At 43.0% G+C, this 15000-nt stretch overlaps 1 protein-coding gene across 2 annotated transcripts in view; it reads left to right on the forward strand.

Annotated features, from left to right (window-relative positions):
- myh14 (myosin, heavy chain 14, non-muscle) overlaps nt 1–15000 on the forward strand; it is a 77422-nt gene that overhangs the window by 32125 nt on the left and 30297 nt on the right. For both annotated transcript variants that reach the window (XM_080767904.1, XM_080767905.1), the window contains exons 7-15: nt 1830–1841; nt 4701–4793; nt 6370–6433; nt 7226–7324; nt 8033–8176; nt 10210–10424; nt 11155–11307; nt 11926–12099; nt 14463–14636. In XM_080767904.1, the coding sequence (XP_080624030.1) occupies nt 1830–1841; nt 4701–4793; nt 6370–6433; nt 7226–7324; nt 8033–8176; nt 10210–10424; nt 11155–11307; nt 11926–12099; nt 14463–14636 (1128 nt within the window). The remainder of the gene's footprint in view (nt 1–1829; nt 1842–4700; nt 4794–6369; nt 6434–7225; nt 7325–8032; nt 8177–10209; nt 10425–11154; nt 11308–11925; nt 12100–14462; nt 14637–15000) is intronic.

The raw sequence follows: 15000 nt of genomic DNA on the forward strand, positions 1-15000 counted from the left end.
ACAAGGTGTCAATGCAGATACTATGTGAAGCCCATTAAACAAGGTGTCAATGCAGGTATGAAGCCAGAAGCACATTAAACAAGGTGTCAATGCAGATACTATGTGAAGCCCATTAAACAAGGTGTCAATGCAGGTATGAACCCAGAAGCACATTAAACAAGGTGTCAATGCAGGTATGAACCCAGAAGCACATTAAACAAGGTGTCAATGCAGGTATGAACCCAGAAGCACATTAAACAAGGTGTCAATGCAGGTATGAAGCCAGAAGCCCATTTAACAAGTTTGATTTAGCTTTGAGGCAAGGAGTCTGATGACACCCTGGATAGAGACACAGAGCAGGACAAGAAAGCCTTGAACACAGTTTCTATTTGTAGTTTTTTTTTGTGCAATAGATATGTAGTGCATAGAAAAGTGCTATCAAAATGCAATCCATTATTATTATTATTATTATTATTATTATTATTATTATTATTATTATTATTATTATTATTATTATTATTATTATTATTATTATTATTATTGTGGTTTTGTTCATTCTTTTTTTTCAAGATGTATGACTATGATAACAACTGTATTATGTTGCCATATTACCTTCTATTGTTGTCGTCTTCCACTATTTTCTGACTTTATGTTCTCTTTAGCTTCTTGCCCTATTTTACAAGCCAAACAGGAGCGTAAAATGGCTGTCAGTGTAGACAAACTAACCAGCATTGTGTTAATTCATGTCCCACCCAGCCTGCAGTCTTCCCTCTAATCCAGTGGCTTTCAACCCTTTTCAATATCAAGGCCCATTCTGTATTCTACATTTGAGCCACGGACCACCGTTTGATGAGATTTAGTCTCTCAGATCCCAAAACTATAAGGAATATGTACACATAGTCCGCATGCTGTATTGATGTTGGTACCATAGGAGAGATATAACAGGCAAACGTTGATCAAGATAAGAATTATTTTTGCGTAGACTTCTTATAAATTAACTTAAGCAATGCAATAATCTAACTCGAGGGTGTAAACTGAAACTAAATGGACCCCTTATATGGATCCATTTGGTTTCATTTTACACTCACCACCACCTGGAACCCCCTCAAGGACCAACTGGTGGTCCCCGGACCACTGGTTGAGAACCACTGCTCTAACCAATGATCTGTAGATTGCCTTGTGTCAATCTAACTCTTGCTGCTGTCTCCCCTTCATTCTTTCTTATTAACATTTAATGTCCTCTCTCTCTCTCTCTCTCTCCTTGCTTGGCTTCCTCCAGGACGGCAATCGGTCTCTGCCTCGCGGTAGTTCTTTAGTAAACAGAGTGAGTTGAGACCCTGCATGTTCTGTTCTGCACGTCTCTCTCCTGTATTATTGTTTTATTCTCTGCCTAAAATGGCCTCTCGTGACGCTATACCGACTAACCCACAGAATTATCTCACCAACCTCCTCTAAAGGACTCTTTCACCCCAAAAGCCCATCAGAGAGTTTTCTGTGTCTGTCTTTAGTTTTTTTTTTGCAGTTTCGTGATTTCCATGACATATTTTGCTGTAAAGGGAAACAAGTGACTGTGATACAATTTTAAGTTTCATGGAATGTTGTGTGAGATTATTTGCAACAAAAAGGGAAAAAAAATCGATCGGGTGCATTTTGGTGACATTCTCCTTCATCACTGAACTAACAATCCTTCTTGACTGTATCATTTTTTTTGTTTGTTTTTGCTGTCGTCTTATACTTTTTATCTGTTGTTTGTTTTATACCTCATTAATTTGTTCACCCTATCCACCCCACCCCACCCCACATCTCCCCCCCCCCCCCCCCTCCCCTCCCCTCCTTCAACTGTTTTTCAGAGTGTTCAATATGTGAGTATCCAACATATCCAGTCTTCTGTTATTATGAGCTTCAGATGAAATCCCGGTTGCTTAGATAGATCTGGAGTCAGTGTAAAGAGCTGATGTGACTCCTTATCAGCTGGGCGATGGATGAGGAGATGATAATCAGACCGTATTCCGTCTGGCATTTTGGATAATCAATAATATCGTGATATGAGACACGAGCGTTGTCTGCATGCTCCTGGTTTTAGTCACATCATGACCCGTTATTAAACCCATGATGTGGGGGCGATTCGACAAAATGCCCACTTTCGAGATTTTCCCCCAAAAATAGCAGATGTGCAAGCTCGCAGCGCGGCATGAAGTGACACGCTTGCGAGCTTGTAGATCTGCTGTTTTTGAGTAACCCCAACGATTCTAAAAAGTGACACAGATGCTTTCCCCAAATGGGTTATAAGACATATTTATCCTTCAAAATGTGACAATGCAATATCATTGCCAGTTAGTACACTATTGTTTCACGGAGATATTTGGTCCATATCGCCCAGCTATATACGGATAAGAGGATCATCTCTACTCTGTGTACACTGTTATTTATGTGTGTGTGTGTGTGTGTGTGGCCTCTTTCCTGAAGCCCTGCCTCTGCAGGCTTTCTCTGTCTATATGCGCTGTTGGCTTTGCTGTGGCATCGCTGTGTCTGGGTGGAGGGCTGTGTTTTATACAGCAATAGCAGGCAAATGCAATAGGCAATTTACCTGTAGAGTAGTTGGTGCATTCCTTTCGGAGAAGTGTGTGTGTGCGTGTGTGTGTGTGTGTGTGTGTGTGTGTGTGTGTGTGTGTGTGCAAGCGTGCGTCTACAGTATGTGGCTTATAGTGTTGCTTTTCTTGCATACTTCGCCTGCTTTTGCAACCTAACCCCGCCCCCACATTTCTGACCTCCCGCTCCCCCGCCCACAGCAATATTTGGATACAGTACAGTACTTAATCCAGAGCGACATACAGTAAAGCAAGAACAAAGACATGGTAATACATCAAATGCATCAAAATATTCCTCATGAATCATACGTAAGCTATAAGAACATAACAGTGGAACTATCTATATAGTAAAACTATACGTATACACACTATAGAGTGCTAAAAAACTATCAAAGTTACTTAAGTTTAGCCTTTGCATACGCCTGTAAGGTCGCTGAGGCTAGGGCAAGTGCTACATTGCAAGCAGAAGTGGGCAAGTTACAGTATAGCTCAGTAGACGGGAACCCCTTTAGTGTTTTTACCCTATAAGACGGGAACCCCTTTAGTGTTTTTACCCTATAAGACGGGAACCCCTTTAGTGTTTTTACCCTATAAGACGGGAACCCCTTTAGTGTTTTTACCCTATAAGACGGGAACCCCTTTAGTGTTTTTACCCTATAAGACGGGAACCCCTTTAGTGTTTTTACCCTATAAGACGGGAACCCCTTTAGTGTTTTTACCCTATAAGACAGCAACCCCTTTTGAGGTTCTTGTACATAACAGTAGGCCTATATAACAGCACAACATTTTTTGAAAATTTGTAATAAATATTATTACGGTTAAATGAATAAAGCAGATGCATACACCTGTCTGTCAGTAACAACGTTCTGAAATGATGACCTCCTCCTCCTCCTCCATGTTTGTTTCCATTTTTGTCAGTAACAATTGAGAAATGTCGGACCGTTGCTTTGCTTTTGCTTTTGTTACCTCCTGCCTTGGTGGTATAACTGAAGAGTCTCCTTACATAATGAACGACATAGTGTATCTGTATATTTATATAGCATTATGAAACAGAGCTCTTCAGTTGCTATTAAGCCAAACAGTGTTGTTTTTGGCAGCAAGTCTCTCTTGAATAGTTTCCATTTAGTTGGATCTCTTGTCCGCTATAGTCCCTTCCTAGCATCTTAGTCTAGTTTTTAGCTGTTGACAAAATTGTCAATACATTTATACGTCTTAGTTTTAGTCGTCGTAGCTTAGTTTTCATTTAGTTTCCATTTAGTTTTCGTCAGTGAAAAAAGGTAGTCGACGAACATTTTTCGTCTTGGCTTTAGTCGACAAAAACAACACTGAAGCCAATGTCTTTCTGAAACGGAATGCACAGGGGTCATCAATATGTATACAGATTATATATTTACACATTATAATCTTATTATTTTGATCATAATCCCCAATTACCGAATGTCAAGTCAGCACGGTTTCTTCAGAATATGTACTGTATGACACTTTTTTACTATGATGACACTACGGCATATTAGGAGTCCCAACCTTAGAGTATATATGAATAAAGACGGCACCCAGAGGAAACCCTGAGGCGAAATGGACATAATGGCCGAATTTGGTATTGCAGCATGGGCCCAAACACATGAACGCGCTGGTCCGTTGACTATCATTGTGCACGTTCACGACGGCAGCACGTTCGTGCGCGTTCAACGGCAGCGCGTTCATGTGGTTCTCAAATGTTTTATCATGGTAACCAAATGGTAACCAAATGGACCCCGCAAAAGGGATTCCTTTGTCACTCTGTGTTTCTGGTAATATTATTGTCCACTCCTTTTAGTATGTCCGTGGGGCAACATTTTAAAAAAATGTGACCAAAAAAAAAAGTCCACCATAACAAGCCATACGTACATTACATCATGGCGATGACCCCTGGGAATGCAACACTGTCTTTATGCTCTGAATGGGTGACCTTATCCGTGGCCTTTCCGGGGATGGGATTCTAGATTATAGTTCCATGTGGTGGTTGAATGGAGGATGCTGCTGCTGACACGGTTGTGTTCCCGGTGTCGGGTGTCTGATCTGATCCTCCGGGGCTGTGTCCTGTGCTGTGTGTGTGCGTGTGTGTGTGTGTGTGTGTGTGTGCGCGTGCGTCAGGGGGAGCTGGAGAGACAACTTCTGCAGGCCAACCCCATCCTCGAGGCCTTCGGGAACGCCAAGACGGTCAAGAACGACAACTCCTCCAGATTTGTAAGAACATCGTGGGGGGGGGGGTTATTTACGTTAGATAGTTTCAGTTGAATGAATGACACAAAAAACACTGAAATGAACAGTGGTGGAAAGTAACTAAGTACATTTTTGTATACTGTACTTAAGTACAATGTTGAGGTATTTGTACTTTAATTGAGTATTTCCAATACTTTTACTTCTACTCCACTACATCTCAGAGACAAACATTGTATACTTGTACTCCGCTGTGTTTATTTGAAAACCTGCTATAGTTACTTTTTTTTTAATAATTTCAAAACCTGCACTGCCCACTTCAGCCCTATATTTCGGCCATTGGGGGAAAAAAGCCGATCTACAAGCGTCACAATGCGTCGCATCGCTTGTAGATCTGCTATTTTCTAAAGATGTTTGTAACGCGGCTGTGTCCTCGTTCGGTCTCTGCATTGGCTGGGGGAGATAACGGGAACCTCCTCTGGGCTGATTACGCGCTACTCACTGTGAGGTGTCACATGTCAACATGGTGTTGTCTCTGTCTGTGCCAGAGAGGAGGCATGTGACCATCCACAGCCACTGTGTGTGTGTGTGTGTGTGTGTGTGTGTGTGTGTGTGTGTGTGTGTGTGCGTGCGTGTCGCATGCTTGGGGCGGATTGCTATTGAATGCAGCGTACAATGAGAATTAACAATGACTATGGAACTTTGACAAAAAATCAACGAAAATCTGTTTGTTTAGCAAATTGAGCAAGAACAGAAAAAGGAGCAAATAGAATCAGAACCAGTCATGAAGAGGGAGAGAGAAAGATTCCGTGAACAAAGAGGGCAAGCATATATACACTACCCCTCCACTCAAAAACGTGTCTTTCTACACTTAACTCCATGACTTTGACCATGCAGCTTGTTCTGTGTGCAGAACTTCAGCCATAAGGGCGTCCTGTACACATTCCTCCGTTGGAGATGATGGGTGGGGAGCTTCACCATTTGCTGAAACCTGACACCATTTTGGTGGTATAGGCGGCAGGGACGTGCAGAGAGTGCTAGAGAGGCATGTGGCTCAAATCCCCGTAAGAGGGCACTTTTGAACAAAAACAGCGAAAATTCCGTATAGCGCAACCCGGCACTCTTTAGCTATGTGGAGATGCGGTGTGTAACGACATGCCTGGATTTCTAAACAAATTTGTTCAACGCAAAATACTGTGTTCAGGAGACTTCGGGGGGAAAAAAAAGCAATTCTCCTGAATGCTGCATGGCAAGGAAAGGAGTGGCATTAGCATTTCTTTCACCATAGTAAATGCTGCTGTACATTCGTGGTCTGGAAAGGGCAGTTGTTTTACAGACGGGTAAAAGGGCAGTTGTTTTACAGACGGGTAAAAGGGCAGTTGTTTTACAGACGGGTAAAAGGACATGTGTAAATGTGTGCACGTCCCTGGTAGGCGGGGCGTGAGGCCTGTGATATTTGCAGATTTTAATATCTATATGTGCTTTGAGCCCCTTTTCCCTTTTTGACCCCTACTGTTTATGTGGGGAAATCTATGTTAAACAAGCTATTAACGTGTTTGCATGTTATCAAGTGAACATTAAATAAACTGTCCTTTCTCTTCAGGGTAAATTCATCCGGATTAATTTCGATGTGGCGGGCTACATTGTCGGTGCCAACATTGAGACCTGTATCCTTTGCAGAAGGATTGAGTGCATATTGACAGATATGGTAGATAAGATGACATTTTTAAATGTGTACTGTAATAGACAATCAATCAATCAATCCACTGATGTATTTAACCCTCGTTTACAATGGTGCATGTCATTACACAGTGTATTTTCAGAAGTATATATAAGTTCTACTGAGAACGGAGAAGATGGAGTAAATAGTCCACTGTTATACTCAGTTTTACCATGAATAAAAGGACTGAGCCTAAAGTGACATGCCATAGAGAGAGATTTAGATCATACTTGGGTATGATGTGCTAACAGTGTTGATTTCGTCGACTAAAACTAAGACGGAAAATGTTCGTCGACTACCTTTTTTCACTGACAAAACCGAAATAAAAACTAAGCCATGCTGACTAAAACTATGACTAAATATTTTTGTCGATATGATTTCGTCAACAAATAAAAACTAGACTAAAATGTTAGAATGGGACTAGTGGACAAGAGATCCAGTATAAGTCATTTTACACTTGGTTGCATGCTGAAAATAGCCGATGTACAAGATCTTGTAGAGCTTGTAGATCATTACGACGTCATCGAGGCCCGCCAAAATACAATTTAGTCGACTAAATCAACTGTACATTTATTCGACTAAAACTAGACTAACACTAAAACACTAAAATGTGACTTAAAACTAAAATGAAGTTTCATTCCAAAGACTATATGACTAAACTAAATTAGAAATTTGCTGCCAAAAACAAACTAGCTGTGTGCCAATGCTTCTGTGGCTGATCCTGACCTGTGAGACCCAGACCTCCTAGAGAAGTCCCGGGCCATCCGCCAGGCCAAGGACGAGAGGACCTTCCACGTGTTCTACCAGATGCTGTGTGGAGCGTCAGAGGAGATGAGAGGTGAGAGAGAGAGAGAGGGAGGGAGGCAGAGAACACTATAGTGTCGCAGTCCCGCCCCCGTCGAGAGAGACCCCGGAAAATAATTACCCTTTCATTTTCCTCATAAGGCTTTTCAAAAAGTATTTATTTAAAAGACGTTTTTTACGCCGCGGACAAAGCCAAGTGGAGTCGTGACTTCTTTGTAATTATTTCTTTGGTCCAAAATATTGTGTTTTGTTGTCATGATTTGTCACAACTCGAGTTAGTTGACAAATTACGACGCTTATAAGGTCTTTAAATAAAGACTTTTTGAAATGTCTATGGGGAAAAGGCATCAGGAATTATTTCCTGGGCCTGGCGTCGTCATGAAAGGGGGCGGGACTGCGACCCTAGTCTATACTGTACATCAGTGGTTCCCAAAGTGGGCTCCGGGGACCCCCAGGGGTCCCTGAGGGAGTTCCAGGGGGGTCCCCGCAGCTAAATGATGGTTTGGAACCAAAGATCAAGGCAGGACTGTGTATGCCTTGATCCCGCCTCAGTGGGACATGTCCCGCGTATAACCAGCACAGCTACAAGGTGCCGAAAATGTATTGATTTCTGACGTGTCTGTCTGACGTCACGTCCTGTCGTCTCTCTCTCCTCTCATTGGGTGTCATGTCCTGCCACCTCTCCTCTCATTGGGTGTCATGTCCTGCCACCTCTCCTCTCATTGGCTGTCTCCGTCCACAGCGGAGTTGTTGCTGGGCGGCGCCGACGAGTACCGCTTCCTGAGCCAGGGCTCCGTGCCTCTGCCGGGCCAGAGCGACGCGGAGAACTTCACCCAGACCATGGACTCCATGACCATCATGGGCTTCAACAAGGAGGAGTCCGTCTGTAAGACATGATGGGAATTGTTATAAGCGTCATTAAAGAATATATAGTCCAGTCATGCTGTACATCTGTACATTACCCCACTTCTCTCAAGGCTAAATGTATTTTTGGGCAAAAATATGCTTTTGGCTATATATCTAAATAATAATTCTAACAATGTCTGAATGTCTGTCTGTCTGAATGTCACTGACAGCTCGTTATCTCATCATTAACTGCACGAATCACTCCCACTTCTCACACAGGCATGGACCATAATTATATGGAGGTCTTAACGGAGCCCTTTTCCCCATTTGACACATTAATGATTAATAATGAATTTATTAGTGAATTAACCTCGCACCTCCGTCCCTTAGCGACACCTGCATCACAGGCCACCGTTATCACCGTTACCCCACTGGCATGCTTCCTCTAGCTACCGCTGCAACACAACAAAATGTGCCCTATACATTTTACCGATTTTACCGATGTATTTCACTGTACAAATATTGTTTTTACATCACTCCAACCCCCTCAGGCCAGGAGGCGGTGTGTGTGTGTGTGTGTGTGTGTGTGTGTGTGTGTGTGTGTGTGTGTGTGTGTGTGTGTGTGTGTGTGTGTGTGTGTGTGTGTGTGTGTGTGTGTGTGTGTGTGTGTGTGTGTGTGTGTGTGTGTGTGTGTGTGTGTGTGTGTGTGTGTGTGTGTGCGCTCGCGACGGTAAACACTCAGCAACACGTTAAATTTCTACTTCTACTAAAGAAAGAGCCAGCGATGGAGCCATAAGTCCATATCCATACATTCGGGGACATAAATTGCGCACAATACTTTTATACATGACGCCAGCAGGCTACTACATCGTCCTAGCTGTTGTGTGCTAAGCTACATCATCAACATGACCAGGGTTGCCACATTGACTGAGAGGGAAACAAACAACCAGGTCTATGAAAATGTTAACAGGCCAGATAAAGTCAGAAAATCCGAAAATACATCTAGAATAAGCAACAATATTGCTGACTGTCAAACATCATTTTCATGTCATGGACTACTAATATTCTATATATATATATATATATATATATTTGCTGTTCATATATTCAGAACGGGTAAGGACTAGTGGATACAATTAAGCATTGTAAACACTGTTTCTAAATAGGCTTTTACACGTCTGCATGTTTTTATAGTGCGTGTCTGCTGCACGCGTTGCGCACATGCACGCAAATACGCACATGCACGCAAATATGCACGCATGCATGTGTGTGAGCACGTGTCTTATGGGTCCCACTCCCCACTTCTAAAGAGGCAGAGCTGGAGGTGGCTGAGTTGAGGATGATTTCCATGAGGAGTCGAGTGACAATTAAGGTTTGACAGGATCTAGAATTAGACTCTAATGTACCGGTAGTCATTTCAGGTTAGAAGGCTTGGGGATGGGCGCCCGCTGGCCTAGTGGTCCAGGTGCATTATGCCACATATAGGCTTTGGCCTGACAGCGCGTCGCGTGTTTGAGTCCCGTTCATGACGACCTGAAAAAAATAATAAGACGTTTTGGGGATAAAGTGTGACAGGCGAGATTGAGAGACGGTTTGAAGGTGTGGAGGAGAGATGAGAAGCATTATGTTATACTTTAGCTATTGAAGAATAGCAGATCTACAAGCTACGAGCTTGTAGGTCTGCTATTTTTGAAAAATCGTGAAAATATGGCGGAAATATGTAATATATATTCTTTCAGAGCGAACATTTTTAGCTCAAATCTTTACTTCTGGGGGGGGGTCCCTGGAACAACTTTAAGCACCATAAAGACTTTAAGCACCATAAACTCTGTGATACGATGAAATAGCAAAAAAATAGCCGACCTAAAAGGAATCGGTGCGCTTTGGAACAGAACGCCTACATACAGTAAGCCTGGTTGAAAGTGGTTAAATTAGAACAGTGTTAAAAATGCACATGCACAGAATCAGATCATAATAGTCTATACTGTACAAACACAGCAGCGACTGTTCTGTTTCTTTCTTGCATTGTTCAAATGTGTCTGTCTGTCCTGTCCGTCCTGTCTGTGGATATAGCCATGTTGAAGGTGATCTCGGCCGTGCTCCAGTTCGGGAACATCTCGTTCACCAAGGAGAAGAACCAGGACCAGGCCTCCATGCCCGACGACACGGCGGCCCAGAAGCTGTGTCACCTGCTGGGCATCAGCGTGCTGGAGTTCTCCAGGGCCATCCTCACCCCCAGGATCAAGGTGGGACGGGAGTACGTCCAGAAGGCCCAGACCAAAGAACAGGTGAGTCCAGTCCTGTCCTGTCCTGTCTTGTCTTGTCTTGTCTTGTCTGGCTTCGTACAGACATATGCTTTTCCAATGGAAGTCACGTGGTTTGAGTTTGACCAAACAGTTGTGTGTGATGGGGGGAGGGGGGGCAATCAAACGCAAGTGTTTGGTGAAACCACGTGACTTCCATTGGAAAAGCATTGGGGCGGCCATGAAACACAGGCAGAGCACAGAACAGTTGTTCTTTATGTGTGTACGAAGCCTGTCTTGTCTGTCTGTCTGTCTGTCTGTCCGTCTATCTATCTATCTATCTATCTATCTATCTATCTATCTATCTATCTATCTATCTATCTATCTATCTATCTATCTATCGATCAATCTTTATTTATCAGTAAATCTTATATACATCTTATTATCTTATTATTATATATACAGTATATCTTATCTTATATATCAGTTCATCTATATATACACTGTACTGTAGTTCTTGATTCTATTGTCTCATTATTTTTCTTTCTCACTTGCTCTCTCTATCTGCCCTCCCCCCTCATTTTGCCACCTCTTGAATTATGTCTTTCTCTCTGTCTCTCTCTCACTCTCTCTCTGTCTCTCTCTCTCTCTCTCTCTCACTCTCTTTCTGTCTCTCACTCTCTCTCTCTCTCTCTCTCTCTCTCTCTCTCTCTCTCTCTCTCTCTCTCTCTCTCTCTCTCTCTCTCTCTCTCTCTCTCTCCCTCCCTCGCTCCAGGCTGACTTCGCCATAGAAGCTCTGGCTAAGGCTACGTACGAGCGTCTGTTCAGATGGCTGGTCCACAGAATCAACAGAGCTCTGGACCGCAGACAGAGACAGGGAGCGTCTTTCATCGGCATCCTGGACATCGCTGGCTTTGAGATCTTCCAGGTGTGTGTGGGAGTGTGTGTGTGTGTGTGTGTGTGTGTGTGTGTGTGTGTGTGTGTGTGTGTGTGTGTGTGCATGCGTGCAGCCATGCATACTATCTGTTTGTTGTACTGTATGTGTATCGCACATTATGGGCAGAAACCTTGTGTCTCCATATTTCGTTTTTATTTCGTTTTTGCTCTAATTAGCGCCTTTTTACTTTAATCAGCGCCCTACTTCATCATACAACAGTGTCTATAGCAGATCTACACACTCGCAACTCCTCACTCGCTACCTAATTATTATTATTTGTAAATAATAAGAAAAGAACGGTTTTGGACATTTGACGTTTTCAAAACGAATTAACCCATTTTGGGGCGGGAACCCCTTTTTATGTGTTGGCATTATGTTATAATATAGCTATTGAAAAATAGCAGATCTACAAGCTCATATACATATACACATATACGAGCTTGTAGGTCTGCTTTCTTTTTTGTTTTTTAATCGAAGAACGACTGACACACGGAAACATAGCTTTTTCAGAAAACTGCCAGGATTTTAGAAGACAATTTCAGAACGCGAGGTCAAAACGGGTCAAATGAATGACGGCGTTTCTTCTCTCCCGTCGTGCTCCTCCCCCAGCTGAACTCGTTTGAGCAGCTGTGCATCAACTACACCAACGAGAAGCTGCAGCAGCTGTTCAACCACACCATGTTCATCCTGGAGCAGGAGGAGTACCAGCGGGAGGGCATCGAGTGGAACTTCATCGACTTCGGCCTCGACCTGCAGCCCTGCATCGACCTCATAGAGAGGCCGGTACGTAACGCTGCGCGCACGCACACACACACACACACACACGCACACACGCACGCACACGCACGCACACGCACACGCACACGCACACGCACACACAGCCACAGCCCTGCGACCTCATAGACAGCCAGTGGTACCCAAACTGCCCCGGGACCCAAAACTAGTGAAAACAGCAGATCGGTTTATTTTCACTACTTCTTTTTTTTTTTTTTTTATAACTTTATTTATAAGATTTTCAATTTTGTAGACAAACAACCCCACATATACCCCACCCTCCCCGGTTCCATCACAAAGCAAGACAACAACAACACACACAAAAAAAAAAAAAAAAAAAAACATCATAATAAAATAAACAGGTATTAAAGGATATAAATAATAAATTAAGTAAATACAATAAAATAATTTTTTTGCCTTTTACTAGATTAAGGGGCTACACAGTGAACCAAATTACATGTAGGAAAAACACTTAGGACACATCATCAAAGGACAGTGAGTCGGAGGACAGTGAAAGGGTGAATTCAAGGAAAGGGGACCAAGCCTTTACAAATTTCTGGCGAGATTTGAACCTGTTGTATCTGAGCTTCTCCAATGGAATAAAGGATAGAACATCCTTGACCCAACTTGTAAATGTTGGAGGTTTATCAGATTTCCAATTGCGGAGAATAAGTCTCCTCGCTATGAGTGAAGCAAAAGCTATGAAATTGGCTTGGGAAGAAGTAATTGGTGCATCGTCGTTGGGAACTCCAAATATAGCAGTTATCGGGTTGGGCGCAATTGGCATATGACAGATGGTTGAGAAAGCATCAAAAATACTATTCCAAAATGGGTTCAAGGAAGTGCATCCCCAGAACATATGTCCAACAGAGGCTGGCTCCAGATGACATCTTATACAAGTAGAGTCAATGTCAGGATAAATTTTAGATAGTTTTTCTCTCGAGAAATGCAAACGATGTACTATTTTGAATTGAATTAGGCAATGTCTAAGACATAAAGAGGTTGTATGAATACGCCTCAAAGAGAGTTCCCACAACTCTTCCTCCAGCTCTAAATTCAGGTCCTGTTCCCAGGCTGATTTTGTTTTATCCAAGAGAGGAGGGCCTCACTACTTCTTTTAACATTGTTTTTCTAACTTATGGAATTTCTATTTATTCAAGAAATTAGTTCAAATAATTTGGTATTTATTCATGAAAACTTTAGCTTTTTTTGTGTTTTATTTAAATTATAATTACTCAAAACAAAATGTATAGGAAACAAAAAAACGAAGGGTCCCGTTACCGCCTATAATAATATGGAAGGGGTGGGAAGGGGTGGGAAACTTTGACGATAGAGAGGGCCACTATAGTTCCACACTCACTCCAGAGGGCCACTATAGTTCCACACTCACTCCAGAGGGCCACTATAGTTCCACACTCACTCCAGAGGGCCACTATAGTTCCACACTCACTCCAGAGGGCCACTATAGTTCCACACTCACTCCAGAGGGCCACTATAGTTCCACACTCACTCCAGAGGGCCACTATAGTTCCACACTCACTCCAGAGGGCCACTATACGTAGTTCCACACTCACTCCAGAGGGCCACTATAGTTCCACACTCACTCCAGAGGGCCACTATAGTTCCACACTCACTCCAGAGGGCCACTATAGTTCCACACTCACTCCAGAGGGCCACTATAGTTCCACACTCACTCCAGAGGGCCACTATAGTTCCACACTCACTCCAGAGGGCCACTATAGTTCCACACTCACTCCAGAGGGCCACTATAGTTCCACACTCACTCCAGAGGGCCACTATAGTTCCACACTCACTCCAGAGGGCCACTATAGTTCCACACTCACTCCAGAGGGCCACTATAGTTCCACACTCACTCCAGAGGGCCACTATAGTTCCACACTCACTCCAGAGGGCCACTATAGTTCCACACTCACTCCAGAGGGCCACTATAGTTCCACACTCACTCCAGAGGGCCACTATAGTTCCACAATAATTGCATATTACTGTCATCGCAAAAATTGCAGATCTACAAGCTCAAAACACGTCGCAGTGCGTATTTTTGCTATATTTGAATTTAAATCCTGATTATAATTTTTGGGGTATTTTTTTATTGGAATCCAGAAAAGTATATATATTTTTTAATTTCAAATGCCTTTTATTATGAACTTTAAGAACTAAAAATACTACTCATATATTAATTTAGACTGAAGTAATTCAAGCGGGTCACGTTTGCATGTTTGGAATTCTAACAGCTGAAATCAATAGTTTGATACTTGCGTGTACTTTTCCAACCACTGATATTTGGAACTCGTTTCCATATGACTGACTGGGCCTCTTAACGTCACTGCTCCTCCCCCTCCCTGCGTATATAGGCCCACCCACCTGGCGTGCTGGCCCTATTGGACGAGGAGTGCTGGTTCCCGCGGGCGACGGACCGCTCCTTTGTGGACAAGCTGTCAGGTGAGCAAGGCGGCCATCCCAAGTTCTTCAAACCTCGGCAGCCACGGCAGGAGGCCGACTTCTCCATCATTCACTACGCTGGCAAGGTATACACACCTCCATCCACACACCTTTTGTTTATGAAGGCCATTGTTTTTGTGCCGTGATTTTTTTCCCACCCTAAAACATGATCAGGTATTGTGTACAGTATAAAATGTCGTTTTTATGTACCAGTTAATTAAGTATGCCTGGTTTGCCTGGTGGATGAACGTGTGGTGATCCACCTGAACTGAAGCCACACCCACATGCTGTTGTTGTATGATAAAGGGGGATGATATTGTGATGTCTTGGTGATTATGGTAGTAAGATATGCCAGATTTCTTTGTCTTTTTTAATGAAAACTATGCCTTTACATGCTAAGATAACGTGTGTAGACCTGTGTTCTGCTGCCGTATACGACAGCTCTGTAAT

The sequence above is a fragment of the Protomyctophum bolini genome (assembly GCF_963924005.1).
Source record: "Protomyctophum bolini genome assembly, chromosome: 7".
Classification (NCBI taxonomy): Eukaryota; Metazoa; Chordata; class Actinopteri; order Myctophiformes; family Myctophidae; genus Protomyctophum; species Protomyctophum bolini.